This window comes from Schistocerca gregaria, chromosome 5, assembly GCF_023897955.1.
Source record: "Schistocerca gregaria isolate iqSchGreg1 chromosome 5, iqSchGreg1.2, whole genome shotgun sequence".
NCBI classification, from domain to species: domain Eukaryota; kingdom Metazoa; phylum Arthropoda; class Insecta; order Orthoptera; family Acrididae; genus Schistocerca; species Schistocerca gregaria.
The window spans coordinates 440,998,236-441,024,600 of NC_064924.1; the positions used below are offsets into that span (position 1 = coordinate 440,998,236).

General features: G+C 45.2%; 1 protein-coding gene across 1 annotated transcript; it reads right to left on the reverse strand.

Moving 5' to 3' along the window:
- Positions 1-296: 296 nt before the first annotated feature.
- Positions 297-1,971, reverse strand: LOC126272996 (elongation factor Tu, mitochondrial-like). The gene has a single exon (XM_049976349.1). It carries the CDS (start codon positions 1,857-1,859, stop codon positions 489-491), a length of 1,371 nt encoding a protein of 456 aa, XP_049832306.1. The 5' UTR covers positions 1,860-1,971; the 3' UTR covers positions 297-488.
- Positions 1,972-26,365: the final 24,394 nt, after the last annotated feature.

Below are 26,365 nucleotides of genomic sequence, written 5' to 3' on the forward strand. Positions count from 1 at the left end.
AGTCATGGCCCATATGATGAATGTTCAAAATTGTATTCTGTTTTTCCAAAAACTTGTGTAAAATCTAGTTTTGCTCTTTCTTCGTTTCCAGTGATTTACCTGACATTCATGTTGTCATAATTCTGAAATGATGTCTCACTCAAATCAATATCAATTATAGCATGAAAAAAAATTATGCTGTTTGTAAACCTACATCACATATATTTTAATGCACATAGAGGTGTACGCTGCCACTATATACCCTAATCTTACTGCTCTATATCCGTGTATTAATCTAAATTAAAATTACACTGGCATCTGATACGCAAAGTCTTTTATTTGTGAAGTAAAACAAATACACGTATATTTGTACAAACAAGAACACCCCACATGGCAAATAAATTTCACAAATATATCAAAATTCTTAGGGACAAAACAAATACTGAACTTGAAAAAGAAGTACACTAATCACAGTTTGTCTAAGATGAAAACAGGCTTAAAAGTTAAACTCACGTCCTTTGGGTCAATACAACCTTGCTGAGATTTGCTTTTGGCACAAGAACACTTCCCAAAGACTGGGTAATTATTCCAGTTGCTACAGTCACATTGTTTTCCCTTATTGTGAATGGATCCCCCACTAACATCACCATTTTCTTCAGCAGAGTGACATATACGGTAGCATGTTCACCTGGCATTATCATTGCTTTGTCATCTTGGAGATCAACTCTACAGAAAATGTTCCATGTCTTACAAAACAGTTGTTGTGAATACTTGTTTACAATTGGTTTACTTCTTCCACCTTCTGCTCTTGACAGAAAATAAATTTTAGCTTCAAAATGATTACACAAGCTTTCACTCTTGCTGGCACACAAAAGCATTCCTCGCTGTACTGAGTTGATACGAACTCCTCTTAGTAATACACCAACATTTTCACCTGCTTTTGCTTCCTGGACTGATCTCTTAAAGATATGCAAATCACCGATTGATGTCTTGATACATTCATCAAATCCTAACAACTCTGCATCGCTATTTTTCTTCATGATTCCCCGCTGTATAGTGCCTATGACAACAGTTCCTCTGCCTGGCACTGTAAAAGCGTTGTCGATAGGCATCATGTAAGGCGACTTCAAGTCTCGTTCTGGTAATTTCACATGTTCATCAATTGCGTCAAGCAGCTTCCTTATTGACGGCTCCCCCAAATCTGAAGAATCTCCTTTCAGAGCTAACAGTGCCGATCCAATTATTATTGGTGTGTTCACTCCATCAAATCCAAAGTCCGATAACAACTCTCGTATTTCGATTTCAACTAACTCCAGCACGTCTTCTTCAACTTTATCTGCTTTGTTAATATAAACGACCATATTCTTCACGCCTACTTGCTTCGCAAGCAACAAATGTTCTCTGGTTTGTGGCATTTGTCCATCTGTCGCAGCCACAACTAAAATCGCTCCATCCATTTGGGAAGCACCAGAAATCATATTTTTAACGAAATCTGCATGCCCTGGGCAGTCCGTGTGTGCATAATGCCTCCTTGAGGTGCTGTATTCTACATGTGCAGCGTTAATGGTAATCCCTCTAGCTTTTTCTTCTGGCGCTTTATCTATTTCGTCATAGGAAATAAATTTACACATTCCGTCTTTTTCAAGCACTTTCGTAATCGCCGCAGTAAGAGTCGTTTTACCGTGATCGACATGCCCAATTGTTCCAATATTGCAGTGTTCCCTGTCCTTTACACTGGCTGCTTTAGCGTAGCATCTAAAACACAGGCGGCCTGTGCACACTATTCTCAGTTGCCGGTTCGTTAAGTATTTACTGTTAACATGCGATTGGAGTGTCGATTGTAACACTAATGCGCGTACTCCTTTCAATACTGCGGACATTGTAGTGCACCAAACTCAAACCACAACGCAACATAAAAAAGAAACTATTATCACCCACATGTTCAAAACATAAACAAACCCACGAGCAACGACTGTCGAATATGACTCAGTATCGAATGAATCGATTGTCACTGAAGAATCGATATGTTATTGGATTGCGGAAACTGTGTGTTAAATCGAGTATAACGTCGATTTGACAACGGGTGACTGGCGTGTCGATAACGTGGATTGAAACGTGAAATAAGGGGGTTTCGAGTTTCATTCGCCCATTTGACATTTTTGGAAAGAAGTAACATGTACAGCGCAACACTACAGTTGCCACTTAATGTATAGGCTACTGTAACGCACTTGTCGTTAGTCTTCTTCTTCTTCTTTCGAATAACCCATTTGGCGGGTACGATGAATCAACTTTGGCTTCTTTTCATTGTATCAGATTTCCTTAGTTTCCAAATTTTCTTCATCCTTTTAAATTCTTCTCTTTCTTCTTAAGTCCACTTTCGTCTAGTTGTTTTCTTTCTCTTCTGAAATTCTGCCTTTTGAACTGCCTTTCTGAAATATGTTTTGTTTTGCATTGTGTCAATAGTAATTCCAGCGTTTTTCATGTCCTTTCCAGTCAATGTGAACCATGCGGGACTGGATTTGTAGCTATCGGGTAATGTGAATATCCGCTTGGTTAGTCTGTTGTTATCCATTCTGAATATATGTCCAAAAAACTGTAGTCTTCATTTCCTCATTGCATCAGTTAGTTTTTCAGTTTCCATGTATAGCTGTCTGCTTGTTCTTAACCTGCATTCAGCATTGCCGTTTCTTTTAGCTACCAGTATTTTCCATAAATTTTTCTTTCAATCTTCTCTAGTTTCTGAAGATCTCCATTCCTTGTCAGTTTAAGTGTTTTTGCTGCATACAGAGCTTCAGGTCTGACCACTGCTTGATAGTGTCTTAATTTCGTGTTCCATGACAATGATTTATTGCTATAAACGTTTTTAATCATGTATGAAACACTTTCCATTTTGTGCACTCAAGTTTCTATAGCTGTCTTTTTTTTGCATTGTATGTAATCCACTCTCCAAGGTATTTAAAGGAATCTGTTGTGTGTATTGTATTGTTGTCAACTGCAATATTTTGAGGGACATCACAGATGTTTGTCATGAACTTTCTCGTTATTATTATTACGTGTATAATTTCGGCAGGTGCTGACCAAAAACACTAATGATATGTATCTTTTCCAGCAGTCTGAACGGGAACACCGTAGAAGCACAGTGTTCAGAAAAAATTCCATAAATAACAGTAGGCTGTAACTCTTCAGGCTTTCCCGGCGAGATATTGACATATGGAATAATCGGGTCTACTGCCGGATGTTTGTGTTGCTCTGGCACAACATTTCGGCCACATAACTCATTGCCTTCTTCAGGTGCTACCTGAGACTGCCGTATTGGAGGATCTTGTCCAGTATTCATGCCCAGAGGGCGCTGGGTGCTCTCTTTGCCATCCGCGACCGCCTGGCGCTGCTTGTAAGGTGTTGTCTCTTCCCCGGTGCTTCCTTGGACGTCCGCACCCCACTTAGTCGCCATGTGTGGCAGCTCTCTGATGCCCGTCCTGTGTCGGGCGTTCCGTTTGCGGTCTGTGCTCGCATGGTGCTGCTACTGAGGTTTTGGTCCTTCCCTGGAGCTCTCACGGACGTCCACGCCCGGTTCGTCCACCATCTGTGGTCGTGGCAGCTGTCTGGGGCCGGGCCCGCGTTTGGCATTCCGTTCGTGATCCGCGCATGCTTGGCGCTGCTCCTGAGGTGTTGGAACTCCCTGGTGCTCCGACGAACGTCCGCGCCCGCCTCGTCCACCATCTGCAGTTGTGGCAGCTGTCTGAGGCCCGTCTCGCGTCGGGCACTCCGTTTGCGGTCCGCGGCCACCTGGCGCTGCTTGCAAGGTGTTGTCTCTTCCCCAGTGCTCCCTCGGATGTCCGTGCCCGACTTGATCTTCATCTTTGGCAGCTCTCTGAGGCACATCCTTCGTCGGGTGCTCCGTTCATGGTCCGCGCCCGCCTGGCGCTGCTCCTGAGGTGTTGGCACTTCCCTGGTGCTCCGACGGTCGTCTGTGCTCAGCTTGTCCACCATCTGCGGTCGTGGCGGCTGTCAGAGGCCCATCCTGCGTCGGAAGTTGCGTTCACGGTCCGTGCCTGCTTACCACTGCTCCTGCAGTGTTACTGCTTCTTAAGGAGTTTCTTGGTTCCTTTCGTTGGGCCCTGATAAGCTCCAGAGCCGAACTCCACACCGAGCTGAGCTGATAACCGCCGTCTTGGTTTATTAGTTTGTCTGTGACCTTGATCTCAATGGCCTCCTTTATGAAACTGTCCCAAAATTTTGGCATCTGTGTCACAATTATGGAGTTGTTGAAGTCCATTGAGTGACCGAGCTCCAGACAGTGCTCCGCTATGGTTTGGTTGCCTGTCCGAGTCTGGTCTGCCTCTGGTGTTCTTTGCACCTGACATTCACCGTCCTGGTTGTCTGGCCAATATATGACTTTCCACACTGGCACGGGATGTTGTGAATGCCTGTTTATGTAGCCCCAGGTCGTCCTTCACACTCCCTAGCATTGTCCCAATTTTAGAGGGTGGACAGAAGATACTCTTTATATCATATCTTGAAAGAATTCTGCTGATCTTTGCAGAAATAGGTCTAGCGTATGACAGGTATGCCACCTTCTCCGCCTCCTCTTCTGTACTCTGTGGTTGGCTGGTAGCATGAAGTGCCCTTTGGATATCTGTGGAAGAGTATCACCAGCTGTAGATGTTCTATTTTTGTGGCCACACTTTCCGTATCCAACAGAGCCAGAGCCCTCTGAACTAAAGTTTTCAAGACTCCATTCTTCTGTACCGGGTGGTGGCAGCTACTGGCTTGAAGGTATAAGTCAGTATGAGTGGGCTTACAATACACACTGTGTCCCAGAGTGCCATCTGCCTCCCTCTTGACCAGGACATCCAAAAAAGGGAGCTGTCCATCCTCCTCTAGCTCCATAGTAAATTTTATACTTGGGTGGCATGAATTTAAATGTTCTGAAAGTCGTCTAGCTTCTCCCTGCCATGGGGCCAAATGACAAAAGTGTCATTGACATACCTAAGAAAGCACTTGGGTTGGTAAGTCAGTAACATCAGCGAATAGGAAGCTAGTTCGCATTTAGAAGCAGAAATATTAAGACTGAAGAATGAATAAGTAAAAACTCCTAGTTGTAGCAGGTGCAAATGTGAAGATTAGTCCAGAATGAGGGTGATCATTTGATTGTGAAGCATTAATAATAGTAATTCATAGTAATTTCTCAGTAAAAATATTGTTATGAGACTCATAACAATATTTTTACTAATAATGTAACAATAGTTTCCCATACCTAACTCGTAATATACGTTAGGTATGGGAAACTACTGATGTTTATATTTCCAGTAATAGGGACTTTCTAGAAGATTTCTAAAAACGAATTGTTACTATATAGGCCCTCTGTCGAATGCACTAGAAAGGAACGGAATCGATAATGAAAGTTTCACACTCATAAATTGCTGGATGATGTCATCACCGGAAACTATCCCGCATATGTGGTAATGTATTTATTTGCTTATTATTTTCACACTCCATAAAAGTCTGAAAGTGAACATTCTGGCAGCAAAAGTTCTCAAAACAACCGAGCCACATATATAAGGGAATCACAGTAGCCGCTGGGTAGTCAGTTTTTAAAGCTACAGTCATCACGATAACTTGGAAGTGATAAAAAGTGAACAACTGTGATTATTGGCTACTACCACCGACTTCAGTCAGTGTTGTGCTTAGTGATATTAGAAATATGTGGAGTTTGAGCATGTGTGTTTTAGTGATAAGTGCACGAGCATAGTTTTTCAACACTGCAACGTACAAAGACATGGCTGAGGACAATGAAGGAGGATAGACTTATTGGCTTAGCTTTGTTGAACACGTACCCTAACATTGATTGTCCTATTGATGATGACATTAACCAATTTTCCAGGAAGAATAGGCGCACAGAATTCATCATTTAAGGAAGAAAACCACAACTGTAACTTTTCTACATCATAAGATGACACTGTCTTGTATATGTGTAAAATCAATTTAAATAAAACTTTTTTAAACTTTGGATGTGATTTGATTATTTTTTATTACAGTAAAAGTAAAGGAGGTAGCTCAGGATATCTTTAGCACTCCCTCCTAGAGGTTTTATCTACCACTGTATCAAGTTAAGAAGTCATGCTAATTGCCAGTAAATTAGCCTGTTACACAAATATTCTCGCATTTCAACTCAATGCCACCCTCCCCGTCAACTCCTCCAAGTACTGCTCTGCCTTCCAAAGCCTTACTGATAGCCATCCCCCTCCGTATTACCCACTCCTCCATGACAACCGCCCCTTCCCTGACAACCTCAGTGAAGCTATCCAATTCTCTGAAGTCTTCTCCATACCCAATGATCTCCATTCTGATTACTCCCTCTGCCCTGATGTTCTTGACCACACTGATACTGCTATCCCACCACTTGCTCCCAGCTTCCAGTACTTGGATCAGTTACTGCCCTCAAAACTGAACACTCCTATCACAGCACATGACATTAAACTCATTCTCTGCTCCAAATGTCATACCACCCCTGGTCACGATTGCATTACCTACTGCCACCTCAAGGAATGTCCTCTCTCCTTCCTCATCGCCCTTGCCACCCTGTAAAACACTATCCTCTCCACTGACTTTTACCCTGACCTACGGAAGACTTACTGAATCCTGCTCTTCCTTAAACCCAACAAATCCCCATCAAGCACCTCCTCCTATCACCCCATCTGCTCATCTCTGTGTTGAGCGAGGTCTTCGAGTCCATCTCTTCCCACTCTATACATCACTACTTAACTCGACACCAGTTCTTCATCTCTTGTATCCACTGTGGTTTCTGGCCCTCCTTCTTCATTGACAAACAGCTGTTAAACCTCACTTACCTCCTCTTCCTCCAACTTAACTCCCATCACTCTGCTATTTTTGTTTCCCTTGACCTCCAGAACGCCTATACCTGTGTTTGGCATTGCAGGCTCCTTTTCACTGCCTCCTTCCTCTCCTGTCATCCTACCTATGTCACGATTCATAATACCAATTCCCATACTTTCTTCCCTACCACAGATGTGCCCCAGGGCTCTGTAATTTCTCCTCTCCTATATCTCCTGTTCACCACTGATATGTCTAAACCACCCCACCTGTCCATCTCCTTCTATATGCTGATGACACTGCCTTCCTTGCCCTCTATCCTACCCTTCAACTGTCCCAGTGCTCCCTCCAAACCCACTTACACCAGTTTACTACTTGGCGAAACCAGTGGTTACTTAGAATTAATCCTTCCAAACCACAGGCATTCATTGTAGGATGCACCATCCCCAACTTCTGGCTCTATGATATCCACCTCACGATCTATGAGTGCACTATACAGCTTGCCCCCACATTGAAATACCTTGGTCTCACCCTTGACCGTCACCTCTTCTGGACTCCCCATCTCCTTACCATCCAATGCAAAACCCACTGTAGACTCTGCCTCCCGAAACTCCTGTCTGGCCAGACATAGGACTTGCACCCTTCCACCATCCTTCATACCTACAAATTCTTGATCCATACCAATCTTCATTATGCTACTGTTGGCTGGATCTTTACCCCTTCTAAATTGTAAAAAAAAAAAAAAAAAAAAAAAAAACCTCCAAATCCTTAACAATCATGTGCTTCTCCTCACTTTCTGTATCTGTCCCCATCCGCCATGAGGATCTGTCTGACCTCATCCCCTTCCCATATCTCCTCCTTTTCCTTGAACACATCTGTATCCTCTACCAACCACTGCCTTGATCCCACTTACCCCCTGGCGTACCCATTACTTTCCACTGCCTGCCTGCTACTGCGCCTTTATCAATGTGTCTCCTCCCCTCTCTCTATCTCTACACCCTCCACCTCCTCTCCCAAAGAACTCCCATCACCCCAAACGATGTGCTTAGCCCCGATATTTTTCCTTCCTTCAAACACCAACCCTTCTCCTCCCTTGGGCTCCCTCTCCTCCCCCCCCCCCCCCCCACTGCTGCTTCCTTCCTCCTCCTCCTCTCTGTCATTCTCACTTCTCCTTTCCCAGTCCTTGCACCCCCTCCCCACCTCCTGCCCTTGATGTGCTACTGACTCCACCCCTTCCCCCTTCCTGCCTCTACTTTTCTGTCAACCCTTATTTCTCTTTTCTCTCTCCCTCCTCTCCAACCTCTGCTCTGTTGGTAGGCTCTTTACATTTTAATGCAGTTAATTTGTTGCTTTTTGCTGCTCACTGTGTATGTCACAACAGTGCACTGTATGTTCGGTGTCATCACTCCATAGTGTGAACTCCATTTTTAATTGTGCTATTCATGCCTACAGTGTTTATATGCTATGTCTTCATTGAGTGCCATATTAACTTTAAGTGGATTTTATGTAAATGTGCCTTGTTAAACTACTTCTTTTCTGCATATTTTAACTCCAATTGCTTCCCCCACCTCATGTGTACATTTAATCTTTATCCCCGTATTTTATATATGTAATGTTCTCCTGTGGTACGTTATGTAATCTCTTGGCTGAAGAGCAACAAATTGTGCTGCTCCTTTATCAAAACATCCAATCCTTCCCTGCCAACAAGCCCCTCTTCATGCATGCCCCGTCTCAGCACCGGGTTTGCGCCTTCATCCTCAATGAAACTTTCCTCCCACCTTACCACATTGTCAGTGTCTCTCCCTACGTCCTTCACTGTACCGATAATCCCCACCCCTTAGTGTGAAGTGGGGTCACTATTGGCCACCTTAAGCATCTCCCATTCTGGCCACAACCCCTGCTCAATTTTCTTACTGAACACATGATCCTCACCGTCACCGATGCCTCAATCTATGTCCGTCCTGCTGCTCCCACCCATATGACTTAATCTCTCATATCTATGTGATTCCCACCAACTTTAACATTCATAGCCACCCTCTGGCAGTGGTATCAGTCCCTTTCTACCCTCCAAGGTGACCTTGTCTCTACTTCAACATCCCTGTCCTAAGAGTAACACGACCCTTCATGTCATCATCCCTTCCCCCAGCCTCCTTGGGTGTATCATCATGGAAGTCCTCAGTCCCATTGGCAGTGACCACCTCCACATCCTTCTCACCATCACCTTTGCCCCTCCCCTCCCCCAGCTCTCCATCCCATAGACCATCCCAAAATGGTTCCTAAATACTGCCATGCAGACTCAAATGCCTACCAAGCATCCAACAATACCCAGGTCAGAAGCCATCCCCTCCCCTTCTCCCATCCTGATGAGATTGCTCAAGCCTCACCCTTCCTCCAGAAGACCAGCTCTGAAACTGTAGTGTCCAACATTCCCATCAAACTTATCCAGTCCCACTGTCCACCCCTTCCTCCACAGGCCATACTCCTCCTCTGTGAATCCCACTGGCTCTACCCTCCTTCCTCCGCACTCATGACCAGGACACACTCCTCCACCATTGGCAATTAGAAAGACACAATCAAAACCACATGACAGGAAAGAAACACCATGATTGGTGCCATACATGAGCATAACTCCACACCACCCTACCTGTCGACTCCTGCAAGTACTGGTCTTCATTCCCCCACCTTACTGCAGTCATCTCACCCTATAATACCCACTTCTATATGACTACTGCCCCTTCTGTGACAATCTCAGTAAAGCTAACCATTTTGCTTCCCACCTCTCTGAAGTCTTTGCCATACCCGATGACCCTCACTTTGATTACTCCCTCTGCCCTGATGTCCTTGACTGCACCAATACTGCTGTCCCATCACTTGCTAGCTTCCGGTAATTTGACGAATTACTGCCCTCAGAACTGAACATGCCTATCACAGCACATGACATTAAACTCATTCTCTGCTCCAAATGCAACACTGTCCTTGCTCACAACCGCATTACCTACTACCACCTTAAGGAATGCCCTCTCTCCTTCCTTGTCACCCTTGCCACTGTGTACAAAACTATCCTCTCCACTGGCTTCTACTCCTACCTGAGGAACACTTCCCGCATCCTGTTGTTCCTTAAACCTAACAAATCCCCTTCTGAAACCACCTCCTGTCACCCCACCTGCCTCATCTCCATGTTCAGTGAAGTCTTAGAGTCCATTCTCTCTCCCTGAATCCATCACCTAACTCATCCAATGCAAAGACCATAGTAGACTATGCCTCCAGAAACTCTTGTCCAGACGGACATGGGGATTGCACCCTTTCCTTGTTCATACCTACAAATCTTGATCCGTCTCCTCCTTTGTTATGCCACTGTTGTCTGGATCTTTGCCCCTCCTAAATTCATTAAGCACTCCAAATCCTTGAATGACGTGGTCTGCCTCACTTTCCATACGCATCTCCCATCCCCTATGAGGATCCTCTATGACCTCATCTCCTTCCCACATCTCCTCCTTTTCCTTGAACACATCCATATCCTCTACAGCAACTGTCACCTCGACCCTTCTCACTCCCTTGTGTCTTCTTTTGTCTCCACTCCCCACCTGCTGCAACCCCTTTACCAATGTGTCCCACCTTCTCTCCATCTCCAAACTCTCCACCTCCTCTCCCAAAGGGACTTCCACTGTATCTTCATCCCAGTTGATTTGCTTTGCTCCAGTATTTATCCTTCCATCCAACCCTGACCCTCCTTTACTACTATCCTCCTTTGGTCTCCCCCCCCCCCCCCCACTGCTGTTTCATCTCTCCTCCTATCCTCCTCATTTCTCCTTTCCCAGTCTTTGTACCCACTCTTCATCTCCTGCCCCTTGGTGTGGTGCTGACACCATCCTTTTGTGCCCTCCCCCATCAACCCCCATCTCTCTTTCCTCTCTCCCTCCTCTCTGACCTCCCCTCCTTGGCAGGTCTTTCATATTTTAATGCAGTGACTCTGTCACATCTTGGTGATCACCATCTAAATTGCAGAAGTACAGTGTGTGTTCAGTGTCCCATATTGTGCCATTTGTGCCACCAGTGTAGAGGTGCTACATCTTTACTGAGCTGCCAATTTAACTGCATGAGGATTTTATGAAAACATGTTTTGTGCAACTACCCCTTTTTTGTGTATTTTCACTCCGATTGTTTCCCCTTGTCATATCAGCTTTTATCCCCACAGGTTATATATGTACAGTTCTCCTGTGATATTTTATGTAATCCTTTGGCTGAAGAGAAGTGAATAGTGCTGCTGCCAGCCCACCCTTACAATATGACAATGAAGGGAAAAAATTAGTGACTCATCATCCTGTTGGTTGTGGGACACAACTTCCTATCTGAAAGATTTTCGGTGCTTGGGCTACCCTTATGGGTGAAATTGATGATTTGTAAGCACATCTTCCCCATTCCTTGTTGTCATCTGCTGCTGCCGTCTGCTGTTGCTGTCTGCTGTCATCCATTCCCATCAATGTTGCTCGATGCTTGCCGCCATTGCCACACCATGTTCCCATCTACTCATTCCCCTGTCTTCACTCTCTTTCCCTACCTTAGTGACACCTATCGCCAGTAGAATGTACAGACTACTTTGATGGACACCCCCATCCCCACCACCACAATATATACACATCCCACTCCACTGCCCCCATCCTTACCTCTTGGAGTGCCTCCTCCAGGCTTCCCCTCTCTGATCCCTCTCCCTTCCTCATAATCTTCTCCATTTCCACCTCCTCCCCTCCCCTGTATCCCCACATTATACTGTCCCTGCTCATTCTCCTGATCATGCTCCCACTCATGTTCTTACCTCCATTCCCCACTTGCCCTGTTACGACTGCTCCTGCTTTCTCTGCCAGTGTCACTGCCTGATGCACTACAGTCATCATCATAGAGCACCAACACTCTTCAAAGTGACTTCACCTCACATGAGGGGCCTGCTTCCTGCCACCTCCCACTCCAATGAGTCCCTCACCCCTCTTCCCAGGCCACCCCTGTCAAAAAATGCCTCAGTACCAACCATGACTCTATCCCATCTTCTAATAAACCACAATTTACCTCTCTTGCTCCTGATCTCCCCATTGACACCACCTCTTCTCCTGCATCCCTAGTCATTGCCCTGCACACCTTCATCCTTTCCAACCGTGCTACTAAGTTCCTCAGTGTCCACACATGCATGCTAGAAATATGCAAGTATATCCCCATGCCCCCATTGCTCAGCTTATGCCCTGCAGAGACTCTGTCCTTATCAAAACTGCCTCTCCCTCTTTCCATACTGGTCTTCTCCAGAAACTTCCCCATATCACCTTTGGCCCTTATGGATCTCACGCCTTACCTTACCTACTCCTCTCCTCATCAGCCCCAACTCCCCATCTGCCAACCCCCATCACCACCATAATAAAGCTCAGCCCTGTCGTCTTGGAGGTGGAGGTGTTGGTGGAACTGGATGCCCACCCTGCCCTGGAAATCTGCTCAGCCTGATATATCTGTGACAACTCTGGCCCTACCTTTCTCACGCGTGTATTTACAGAGTCCACCTCCAACATAGATCACCTCCTTACGCAGCGGGCCCTGATTTTCAACCTTCACCACCCTGTTGGCCTCTCCTCAATCCTACTGCTGCCAGTGCTGTCTCCTCCACAATGACCACCTCATCCAAAACTGTAAAACCCCCCACCTGCCCCCCTGTAATGCCTCTCACTTCCTCAAACAGTGTCCTAACCTGGCCTCTCCTCCTTCCTAAAATGAACCCCACCCCACCTATTCCTACAAATGCAAGGTCCAAAGGTCAAACCCCCTCACACCAATCCTAACATAACCATTCCTGTTCGCCCTATCGATCATCCCATCTAGCCCAACAATTCCCTCCACCCATTCCCTACAGTTGAAGACATCTGTTTCTCCCAGAATATCCACCCCTTCCAACACCCTGACTCCACCAGCAGATCTCTCTTGCCACCCACTCCATATTCCATTTGAATCCCTACGACACATACTCCCGCAACCAGGCACACTTCACCTTCACCCACCTAGACACCCTCATTTAAGCCTCTATCGTCATCTCTCCACTCGCTTCCCCCCTCCTCCCCCTAGTGCGCCAACAGTATTGTCTTCTATACATTTGCTCCCTCCCTTCCAACAAATACCTCTTCATTCATACCCTGTCCCAGCACCAGGCCTTCATCCTTAATGAAACCTTCCTTCAGCCTCACCTTGTTGCCTGCACCTCTCCTACCTCCTTCACCACACTGACAATCCTCTTGCCCTAGTGTGAGACTGGCCACCTCAAGCATATCCCAGTCCGGTCACAAACCTACTCAATGACCCAACTGAACACCTCATCCTCAGCATCTTTTTTCCCTCCCTCACCATCACCTGTGCCACTATCAATGTATGTCCTGCAGCGCCTCTCCCCTACAAATTCATCTCCCATATTGACCACACCTTCTCCACCTATGTGATTGCCAGACCTTAACATCCACAGCCGTGACCATGCCAACATTTGGTGGTGGCATCAGTTCCTCACTACTCTCCACGTGACTTTGTTTCCCTCCCACAGCACATCCATCCCGCTTCCCCCAACCTCCTTGTTTGTACCCCATTGGTAGTGATCAAGTCCCAGTCCTTCTCACCATCTTCTCAGCCCGTTGCCCATCTCTGGTCCCCTACCCTGCTGCCCTTCCAAAGTCCATCCATAACTACCACCAACTGGGATGCCTACTGGGAATCCATTGCCACACAGGTCAAAAGCCACCCACTTACCTTTCATGATCCTGATGACATCACCCATGCCTCATCCTGCCTCTAGAAGACCATAACTGACACTGTGGAAGCCTACATTCCTACCAAACTTATCCATCCTCACCACACTGCTCTTCCTCCATAGGCCGTCCTTCTCACAAATCCTGCAGGCTCTATGCCTCCTTCCTCCGCACTTGTGACTGGTATACACTCCTCCACCACTTGCAATTACAATGACACATCTGCAGCCTCATAACAGCTAAGAAATGCTGAGACTAATGCCAGACATATAAAACTAAACTCCACCCTCCCTGTCAACTCCTCCAAGTACTGCCAAGTATTGTCATCCACAGCTTTACTGGTAGCCATCCCACCCCACATTACCCTCTTGTTCATAACAACTGTCCCTTCCCTGACGACCTCAGTAAGGCTAACCATTTCATTCCCACCTCTCCGAGATCTTCTTCATTCCTGATGATCCTCCATTTAATTACTCCCTCGTCCCCACAATTCTTGAATGCTGTGATACCTCTGTTCTGCCACTTGCCCTCAGTTTCGAGTGCTTGGATCAGTTACTACCTCAGACATAAACACTACCATTACAAGACACAACATCAAACTCCTATTCCACTCCAAATACTAAACCACCCTTGGTCACAACATTGTCACCACCACCTCAAGGAATCCCTGCCCTTTGCCCCCACCTTCCCAGCTACCTTGTATAATGTCATCCTCTCCACTGGCTTTTACCCTGACCTGTGGAAGACTTCTTGTGTCCTTCTGTTGCCTAAACCCAACAAACACCCCTCTGTCACCTCTTTCTATCATTCCATCTGCCTCACCTCTGTGTTCAGTAAGGTCTTCCAGTCCATCCTCTCCTGGCATATTCATCACTAGTTTAACCAGCACTGCCTCCTTCCCTTACGTATTGTAGCTTCTCAGCTTACAGATAAGCCAATCATCTTTTTCTCCAACTTCACTCCTGTTGATCTGTTATCTTTGTTTCCCTCAACCTCCAGAACACCTATGACCATGTCTGGCATCCTGGCCTCCTCTTTAAACTCCAACCTTATGCCCTTCCCATCAATTCTGTCCATCTCACTGTTGCTTCCATTGTCTCTCCTACACCACTATCCACAGTACCAACTCTTGTACATTTTATTCCAGTGCAGACATTCCACAAAGCTCCGCCCTTCCCCTCTCCTCTATATGCTGTATATTGGAAATTTACCCAAACCTCCCACGCGTGTTCACATACTCCAATTTGCCAATGACACTGTCTGCCTGGCCCTCTATCCTACCCTTCAACAGCCCCAATGTACCATTCAAACCCACCTCCACCAGTTCACTGCTTGGTGCAACCAGTGGCTCCTTCACATCAACCCTTCCAAGACCCATGCATTCATCATTGGTCGTACCACCTCTCCTTCTGGTTCCAAAATTTTTACCTCACCATTTATGGTTGTCCTACCCACTTCACCCCTACCCTGAAATATCTTGGCCTTGCCCTCAACCATCACCTCTCCTGGTCTCCCCATATCCTCAAGATCCAACCAACACCAAGTCCACAGTAGACTCTACCTCATGCAACTCCTATCAGGCCAAATATGAGGTCTGCATCCTTCCATCATCCTTCAACCTACAAATCCTTGATCCACCCCCTCCTTTGCTATGAAAGTGTCACCTGGATTTCTGCCCCACCCAGATTCTATAAAGCCCTCCAAGCCCTACTGTCCTCTCTACCCCCAGCCCATTGCTGTGCCTTTACCGTTGTGTCCTGTCCTCACTCCATCTCCACACCCTTCGCCTCCTTTTCCAATGCACCTTCCAGTCACTACCCCTCCCAGATGATGAGCTCCATCCTGATATCCACCCCTACTACCATCTCCAAACCCACCTTCACCCCCCTTCTCAGGGCTCCTTCTCCCCTCCTTTTTCCTTCCCCTGAGCAGTTTTTTCCTCCTTCCTACAACACCATGTCCTCTGTTGCACCTTCCTTATTTGCTTTTCATCTCCCATTAGGGTCCTCTATGACCTCATTCTCCCCCCCCCCCCTCCCACATCTTCTCCTTTTCCTTGAACACATCAGCATGCCATACATTATCTGCAGGCTTCATCCGCCGCCCCCCTCCCCCCCCCCCCAGTGTCTCCTATCCTCTCTACCCCATGTCCGTTACCGTTATGTCCCATACTCTCTCCATCTCCATGTCCTCCACCTCCTTTACTGACGAACCTTCGAGCAACTACCCCTCTCGGATGGTGAGCTTCACCCTGATATCTACTCCTCCTACCAACTTTAACCCCATTGTCCCCCCCCCCCACCTCTTCATGGTTTCCTCTCCCCTTCTTTTCCCCTCCTGACCTGCCTTCACTCTCACTCTCCCACCCCACCTGTCTTTGTCTTTCTCAAGTGTGCTCTGTCTCGTGCAGCGGTTTTCAAAGTGTTGTCATTCTGGCGTGTTTTAATACTGTGGCCAACTTTTAACTTGTGTATTTGACTTCAGCATTTTTTTACATGCTATGTACACCTCCAACAGTGTTTTTCATCTTTATGTGGACTTTTTAAATGTCCTGCAATGAACTTCTCCAAGTGAGTATATATTTTAAGAATCACTGCCACCTCTAATTATGTTCTTATGTCCTGTTTTTTATCACCTTTTATGTGTACCATTTCATCTTTTTATATATACTGCCACTCGGCTGAAGAGCGGCAGGTTGTGCTGCTGCCAGCCCTCCCCTGTCCATATAAGGCAGGAGAATGAAATCACAATAAAGAGATAAAAAAATCTGTGATTTGTACCCCTATGACTACATTCACTGCTGCAGCTCAGTCTACTCTTGCTCGTCCATCTCCTGTGATGACTACCAAACCCACCAAACAGAAAGACTGTCTGTAGCCTCCACATGCCCACCAGTTGCAGTGTCACAGCTCTCCATTGTGGCACCTTCTCCACCAGTCACCACAGTCACCTCTGCTGACCTCAGGGTCAAGCAACACACACAGGATTTTCCCCCAGTGGTGGAGACAGATCCTGTCTTTGGGGATGACATGAGAGAAATCCTCGTCATCCCTCTGTCCATGCAGCCCCACATGAGGGCTATCATTCATGAAAGAGCTCAAAAGATCTGTCAAATGGAGGACGGGCTCACAAACGTCATTGCCCTTGTTGACAGGCTCAGCCATATTTTGTTATAATGACAAATTGCCCACCGCACAACCATCAGCCCTGTCAGGATCTAGTTGTTTGTATCTTAAATGCTAATGGCAGGGGCGGCTCCTGTATAGGTTTGCAGGTTTGTGCTACCCCCAAGAAATAACTTTGTTCAACTGTGTTTGCCTTCTGAGCATTCTATACTAGTAGAGAAGTAGCGTGCCATTTCTCTCTTGCCTGGGCTCCAAATGCCAAGCGCAGCGGAGTTGGACGAAATGTGCCGACGGCGACAGCAGGTTGCACTGTGGCTGCAAACACGGACTTGGGTGTCTCAGATGGGGTGCAGGGTGTGGGGGCAATGCTTGGCAGCACTGTACTCGCATGTGGGCCTTGTGTCTATAAACACCTCACCTGGGCCACCCTGCCAGCCGCAGAAAGAGGGCCCGAAATCTTCTGGAGGGAAACAGAACTGTCGGATCTTCAAACAAAGGGGGATTCTCACACTACCTTACCAGTTCAGGTGTAGCTGCGAGTGAACTATTTTCTGTGCATTGTGTTAGTTATTTTAGCGTGTGATACAGTGAGTATTGAGGCTCAAGTGACAAGTGAATACATGAAATAATGGATCAGCTAATTTCATTGCTCTCTGAACCCTGCAGTTCACGGAAGTTTGAAGAAAAAGTAGAAATCAAGAGGTTAGATAGGCCTACTCCTGCTTTAACAATTTTGCAAACCGTTGAAACAAAAAGTTGTCAATTCAGTAGCAAATTTAACTCTGAATTGTACAACAAACATAAATGGCTGTGTGGTTGTAGCATAAAAAAATGTCTTATTTTGTTTTCCTTGTTTATTATTTAGAGGAGATCCTTCATGGTCTAAACATGGGAATCTATGACATTCAATACCACCATGACAAAATTAAAAAACACGAACTTTCTTTAGTCCATGTAACTAACATTTTGAATATGGCAAGTCTAGGCAATGTAAATGTAGCTACCCAATTAGACAGTGAGTAGAGAAGGTCTGTAGCATTACACAACCAAAAATTTACCGATAATAGGTACATATTGAATCTAATTATTAACTGTATTCGTTTCTGTGGTGTGTTGTAAATCCTCTTCCAATCCTGGTGTTTTTCATTCCTTGATTAATTTTAGTGCAGAATTAGTCTTTGCATTAAAATTGCATTTAGTGAAAGCTGCAGTTTTCAAAGGAACCTCAAAAACCACCCAAACTGAACTCCTCCAGTGCATGCTTCAGGTCTGCCAAGAGGAAATTAGAAAGGAAATTAAGGGTGCTGAGTACTTAACTCTGTTATTGACTTGGTACGGATGTACCGTGTAATGTTAATAAATTTTATGGGGACCTGCCGTTGTGGGTGTTTATTTTAGAAATTGACTATGCCCATTTAGGCAAGCTGTTTTTTATTTTGTTCTGAAGAAGGCGTGGTTATCCACGTTGAAACCTGGGTAAACACCGGGAATTTTCGCAATCGAGGCGGATTATTCATAATTTATTTAGATAATTACGATTGCTGACATGCTGCAATGCTGAAAGTTCTTAATATTAGTCCTGCTGAAAAAAGTTAGTAAGGCATACCTACCACTTTTTGAATACATAGAGCTGCAGTTGATTTTAATTCCTTTTATTCTGCTATGGTAATACTTTTTTCTGTGTATACCTTTTGCTTTTATTATGAGTAGTTGCAGGAGTGACATGAGCGAGTGGTCTGTTTATATCAGGCATTACAAAAACATGAGCAGTGTACTGATTTTCTCTCTTTTGTTGATGTTTTCCTTCATGAGCAAAGTGCACCACCATCTTCTTTGGTCACAAGCTGCCACTCGTTAATGGCATTAAACATATGAAGACCAGACTGAAAACCTTCCTTTACGATCACCATGATGACACTTAACTTGTCTCAAAAACCCTTCTGAGACCCCTCGATGATTTTCGACTCCACAACATGGTTTGCTATCACACTGACCAAGTCTATTGCTGAGGTGTGGGCATCGCAATGTTCCTACATAACACTCTCATCCGTAATCATGAGGTTCTCCAACCACTTTAACATATAGAGTCTACATCAGTCACTGCATCTACCCACCTTGGTGCTATTACTTTTGCTGCAGCATATTTTAACCCTAACCTACGACTTCTTGAAGCACATCTCCATAGGTTGACATTTGACAAACTTAATGTTGTGGCAGATCTCAACACAAGCATCCGGTTTGACATTCCCGTGTTGTTAATCCCAAGGGCAGACTCCTCCTTGAGCTGGAAGATTCTCTAGCACTGTCAGTCTCTGGCCCCCCACACTCCCACCATGTACCAGTTTGCCAGTTTGTTCCAATTGACAGCCGGACATTCTGGATGTGGCCATTTTCAATAACATTGAGGTACATTTTTCATTGGAAATGCTCCACGAGCTGGCCTCTGACCATGACCCCATGATCCTGCACCTTACAGATGTCACTCTATCTTTAGACATCCATTATACCTTGACAATCATGAATTGGAACAAATTTTCCAGGATCCTCAAAAACACCACTCAGCAAAACCTTGACCTGACAACACCTGACAATCTGGCCAGTGCTATTGATTACCTAATCACAAAAATGTGGAAGGCTATGAAGGCCTATACTGCCATTGTTCCCAGGACTTTACCCTCACTGGATGACTTGCCTCCCCTATTGCACAAACTAGAAATCCAGAAGAACCACTACCACAGACAGTGAAAGTAGTTTTTAGAACATCAGGAAAAGCATTGCATGTTGTAACTCCCAATGTGAATTCTTCCACCACCTCACCAATTGGAAAACAGAACAATGGGTGGACAAGATGTCTGCCTTTCTCTCCCAACATAAATCAGAATGGGCTGTTGTCCTAGCCCTATGGCGCTTCACAGTGAAGACTAATCATCCCATCTGGATGGCTTAACTTATGATCCCCTCCATGTGGTTGAAACTCTAGTCAATGCATTTGAGCCCAGAAGCAGTTACTTACCCTGGACCTTACACCTTATGAAGTCCAGGGTGAACTCAATATTCTAGCAGATGTTAGTGCTTTCAGATAAAGGTCACCTGTCCCTCACCTTAAATCCCCAGTGGAAGTCCAGCAGATCCTCTGGTGGAAGTGTGGGTACCTCCATCAGCTCCCACACAAGCCATTAGTCTTATCCACTAGCATCATAAACTGCTGTCTCACAACTGGCCCTCTCCCCCCCCCCCCCCCCCCCCAGTGTAAGCGGGCAAAACTGATTACCGTCCCCAAGCCCTTGAAGGATCCTACGGTCCCTACTAACAACAGGCCCATTATCTTTCTGAATACCATAGCTCCTAGAATCTTTGATCCTCCACTGTATTTCCCAGCCTCTGGCAGCAGCTGGGACAATCCACCTGGAACATTCGGATTCACTTCCCAACTGTCGGCTGAACTCCAAGTTCTTAGGATCACAGAACATGTCAGCAAGGGCTTTCACTCCACCATATCGATGCCAGAAGTTTTCCTGGATCTGAAAAATGCATACTACAAGATTTGACAGGACAATCTTGTCCACAAAATGCTGACACAGATGATCAACCCAGACATCTATGTCAAGATTGAGGATAATTTCCTTCATGCATGAACTTTCTTGGCTACTCAGCAAGGCAAAAGTGCTAGCTTACATCAGATGTCAATGGGTATCCCTCTATGCTCTGTGTTGTCTCCCATCCTCTTTAAAATTTATGTTAATGATCAGCCAGTCATCCCACATTGCCAACGATATGGACCTCTATATGACTGCCACAACAAGGACCAGCTCATTGCCCATCTCCAGAGACAGGTGGATGTGACAATTACCTGGTGTTGTTCAAACAAGACTGACCTCAATGCTGCCAAAACTAAGGCAGTCTGTTTCGCCAAATGGCACCGAGTACTCCGTCACAACATCATTATTGCAGGTGTCCAGGTCCCATGCACCCTCAATACTAAAATCTCTGTTTCCGCATGGATAAAAAGCTGCTCTTCCATTGACATGCAGAATACATCACCTAAAAAGGACAGAGACTGATAAAAACGTTGTACCCAATGTTCAACAGCAGCAAACTGAACCTAGAAACCAAGCTCTGACTGTACCAGATGGTTGTCCACCCTTCTCTCAACTATGGCTCCTCCAAGTGGGCCACGATTAGTGCCTCCCGGATGCAGACCCTCCAGCACCTGCAGAATAAGGAGATTTGGTGGAGCCTGCATGCCCCTCCCCTCATGAGGACAGTTACCCTCCATGAAGAAACAAACATGGTAACTCTGAAGATGTCCATTCGAGAGAAGGCAAGGCATCTCTGTGACAAAGGGGATGCCCTGCATGACACTGTCACTGGCTTACACCACATTGACACCATGCCTCCCTTGCACTGTCACCACCACCCTGTTTCTCTCACCATACACAAGGAATCAGATTCAGATCATGGCTAATGATAGCCCTGTAATGGCCACTAGTGAAGTATTAGTATTTATATAACCACTCAATATGCGTTGACCATCATAGGACCTCCAATATCAGTACCTATGTAGCTGTGTTACCTATTGCCTGCTACCTTGAACTTCCACTGTAGCAGGCTAGTGTGGGACTTCAAATCTTGCTGCCTCACCTTCAGCTTGCAGTCCAATGATGTCATTTGAATGATATTATTGTAGAATAGAATAATTTTACCCTTACACCAAGGCAGTAAGACCGACATCCACCGATGATGCTGTATCACCCCCTCCCACAAAAAAAATTGACTTGTACATATCCTGTAGGTGGGAGTCCCACAACTTCCAAGCTGGAAGATTTTCACTGCCTGGGTTACACTTGAGGGAAAAATCAATACTTTGGAATCTCTCGCATCCTGCTGTTCCCTAAACCCAACAAACCAGCCTCCGACAACTCTTCCTGTCATCCATCTGCCTCACCTCCATGTTCAGTAAGGTATTAACGTCCATCCTCTCCCAATGCATCCGTCATCACCTCAATCAGCACCACTTCCATCCTCGTACCCAGTGTGGCTTTTGGCCCTCCTCCTCCACTGACAGTCAGCTCCTTAATCTTGTCAATCTTCTTTCCCTCCAACTTAACTCCCACTGTTCTGCTATCTTCATTTACCTCAACCTCCATAATGCCTATGCCCATGTATGGCATCCTGGCCTCCTCTTTAAACTACAGACCTATGCTCATCCCATCAATTTTGTCCATCTCATAGCTTCCTTCCTCTCCTGTTGTCCCTCCTATGTCACTGTCCACAATACCAACTCCAATACATTTTATCCCAGTGTGGTGCCCTCATCCCCTTCCCACATCTTCTCCTTTCACTCAAACATCTGAAACCTGTAGATCATCTGCAGGCTCAATTCCCCCCACCCCCTAGTGTCTCCTATCCTCTCTATCCCCAGCCCATTGCTTCGCCTCACTCCATCTCCACACCCTCTGCCTCTAGTTACCGCACCTCCCAGATGATGAGCTTCCTGGTGATATCCACCCCTACTACCAACTCTAACCTCACCTTCACCCCCTCTCCTCAGGGCTCCCTCTCCCCTCCTTTTCCCTTCCCCTAAGCGCTTTTTCCCTCCCCCCCGACACACCTTTCCTTTCCAGTGGACCTCATTTGTGTCTCTGCACTCCCCCCTGGCTACAACTAGTCGATTGTATCATCACCACTTCTGATCAGTTCCAACCTCGTCTAACTAGACCTACAAAATTAGAACCACACTCAGGAAGCTAAATGGGAATAAGGCACCTGGTGTTAACAATATTAGCAGCTTACACCCCAAGAGCTTACCATGTATACATTGGTGCTCTTTACAAGAATTTATAATGGCTGTCTCTTGACGAAGTATTTTCCCCACTGCATGGAAGATTGTCAAGGTAGTTGCTATTCCAAAACCACAGAAGGATATTATCCTGGCCACAAATTAGCAACCCATTAGTCTTATTAGTGGTTTGGGGCAAAACCTTTGAGAGAGTCCTCCAGGCCTGCATTTTGGAACCACTGGTAGCAGATGGTACAATCAGGGCTTCCAACGTAAAACTATCCACAGAGCTGCAATGCCCTTCATCTGGCAGAACATGTTACCAAATATTTCAAGGTGTCTAGTGCTACTGCATTGGTCCCTCTGAGATACTGAAAGGGCCTATGATAAGCTATGGTGGGAACAACTAATTCGGTAACTGGGTGACTGGATGAAACTGACATTGATAGCCAATTGTTATGTGAAACATATAGCTGGTTTTTGAGAGACAGAAAGATGATTGTTACAGTAGAGGGCCAATCATATGATACCTAAGTGCAGTCGGGGCTGCCTCAAGGATCCGTTTTATCCCCACTGCTCTTTAATCTCTATGTAAATGACATGCCAAATGTCACAGGATTAAGTACAAATTGCACAGTTTGTTGATGATAGGGCCTTTTTCACCAGCAAAAGAAATATTCACACCCAAAATTCAATGCCTTCGATATCAACTCAGTGCAAAGTTGCTTGGTGTAGGACCTATAAAGTGCAAGTATTTTCCACCAAGACAACAGCCATATATTTCAGCAAGAAACGCCCCTTGATGCCTAGCAACTGAAGACTGTGTTGGGCATGATACCCCTGGGGGGTAAAGGTGACTTGCCTGGGGGACACTCTGGACAAACACTTCTTTCCCCATATACATATTGGTTCCCTCTGGAACAAAGCTTATGGTTTGGCCACGAAACTCCTCCCTTTTTTCAAGAGTACTGTCCTCAGCACCACAGCAAAGCTTTGATTATATAATGTGACCATTCTCTCAAAGATACTGAATGGTAGCTCAGTCCGAGGTCTTGCTAGTCCAACACAAATTGGACATCTACAAGTTTTACAAAATACTGTACTCAGATGGATACTTCATGCCAATCACTATACTCACATTCTTGACTTATGCTGCCCTTCAGATGCATACGGGAATTTAAAGCATTTTGCAAAGAGACGACGACCCTGCAGAACAAAGCAGATACTTTGCATAACTTGGTGTGCTACATAAGAAATCTGGGCAGGACAATATCCCTCCCAAGGCATCGGTATAAGGTGCAACATTCCTTGGTACTATGACAAACTCCAACCCATCCCACCAACTGGTGGTATCTCACTGACCAATATACAGGCCCTAAGAAGTTGACCCCAAACAACTACTTACCTTCCACCATGAAGAAGTCTGAATTGTCAGCAATGGGACTTTGATTAACAGGGGGAAAGAAAAAGATAATTCGTGTTCTACTCAAATCTAACGATTTTTGTTATTTAAATAAAATAGAAAGAAACTTCCACATGGAAAAAATATATAAAAAACAAAGAATCCAAGACCCACCAAGCGGGAAAGTATGGATGGATGGATGGATGGATGTGTGTGTGTGTGTGTGTGTGTGTGTGTGTGTGTGTGTGTGTGTGTGTGTGTGTGTGTGTGTGTGTGCGCACGCGCGCGCCTAGGGTGGGTCTTTCCACTCCCGGGATTGGGGTGACTCCTTGCCCCCTCCCACATCCTTTTGCCTTTCCCTCTCCTTCCCTCTTTCCTGGGGGGGGGGGGGGGGGCGGCCGTTGGTTGCGAGGGCTGGAAGTTTTGTGTGTGTGTTTGTGTGTTGTTTTGTTGTGCCTGTCTGCCGGTGCTTTCCCGCTTGGTGGGTCTTGGATTCTTTGTTTTTGATAGATTTTTGATATTTGTAACACTTGATAATGACCTAAGGCTGAAATCTAGATTTTGGAATAAAACCTATTGTACAATCAAATATGGTGGTTATATGTTTCCAAAAATTTTATTGAATGTGACTCCATATGAAAAATAAAACCATACATACATACATACATACATACATACATACATTCTTCACAAAACTGTTTGCTAAAGTGAGACACAAACACTGAAAATCTCTTTCTAGACTTAACAGGCACAGATTCTGATATCATAGTCCAGAATTAATATTTTGTGTTGCTTCATGCTCGATGGTTAACAAGGCAGGATTATTTAGTCTCTTGCTGCTCACTGTTGATGATAAGTATTTTTTTAAAATTTAGTGAAGCTCCTCTCACATGAAGCAACTGATGTGTAAATCATCAGAAATAACACTAGAGTGAGCATAAGGTTTGGAAGTGAGTCTGTAAAATCCCATATCACAATGAGTTTCGAAAAGTTAAGACATGCTTGATCAGAAACTGTAACATTTGCCACTTTTAAATGTCTTCTTACCCTTGGATTCTCATATAGGAGTTCTTCCCCTGATATTTCATCATAAAAACCAGAAAATTTTGAAACGGCTAATTTTTACTCCTCGTTGTTTGCCAGAAGCAGAGTATTTGGCTGTACAACTTTGAACAATGGGGTGACATCTTGAATGGACTTTGATCTGGTTTGAAGTTGAATACTGAATTGGACAAGACATTCCAACATATGTTTTTGATGCTCTGCTCTCAGTGTGAGTCCTGTATTGGTGGCCAATCCACCAGCAATTCATTTTTTATGATGAATTATGCTTTCTAGTGGAATCTTGTATTCTTCCAAGTTTTTCATAGCAAGATGTACTGCCACTTCTACAAATGTCAGCTCATTTTTTTCCAGTATAAAGATGAAGTGCCCCTGTTTTTAAAACTAACTGACTGAGATTCAGGCACTGCAACCTAAGTACAATTTACTTCTCTCAATACATTATTCCAAAAGTGAAGATAGCAAAGAAATGGGAACTTACATACAGCAGGCATAAGGTGTTGTGCAGCACCTCAAGGTGTCCAAAGTGTCTTGTCAGTCACGTAATTTGTCAATTGCAGTGACAACCCCCCCCATCCCCCCCCCCCCAACCCAATGAACCATGGAGGACAGACAAATGCGTGGTTCCTGAAGAGGGGCAGCAACCTTTTCAGTAGTTGCAGGGGCAACAGTCTGGATGATTGAGTGATCTGGCCTTGTAACTAACCAAAACGGCCTTGCTGTGCTGGTACTGCGAACGGCTGAAAGCGAGGGGAAACTACGGCTGTAATTTTTCCCGAGGGCTTGCAGCTTTACTGTATGGTTAAATTATGATGGCGTCCTCTTGGGTAAAACATTCCAGAGGTAAAATAGTCCCCCATTTGGATTTCCGGGCGGGGACTACTCAAGAGGATGTCTTTATCAGGAGAAAGAAAACTGGCATTCTACGGATCGGAGTGTGGAATGTCAGATCCCTTAATCGGGCAGGTAGGTTAGAGAATTTAAAAAGGGAAATGGATAGGTTAAACTTAGATATAGTGGGAATTAGTGAAGTTCGGTGACAGGAGAAACAAGACTTTTGGTCAGGTGAATACAGGGTTATAAACAGAAAATCAAATAGGGATAATGCAGGAGTAGGTTTAATAATGAATAGCAAAATAGGAATGCGGGTAAGCTACTACAAACATCATAGTGAACGCATTATTGTGGCCAAGATAGATACAAAGCCCACGCCTACCACAGTAGTACAAGTTTATATGCCTACTAGCTCTGCAGATGATGAAAAATTTGAAGAAATGTATGATCAAATTAAAGAAATTATTCAGATAGTGAAGGGAGATGAAAATTTAATAGTTGTGGGTGGCTGGAATTCGATAGTAGGAAAAGGGAGAGAAGGAAATGTAGTAGGTGAATATTGACCTGGATAAACTGAAAGAACCAG

Coding starts and splice junctions, on each gene's coding strand:
- LOC126272996 (XM_049976349.1), bottom strand. CDS start 1,859: ATGTCCGCAGTATTGAAAGGAGTACGCGCATTAGTGTTACAATCGACA.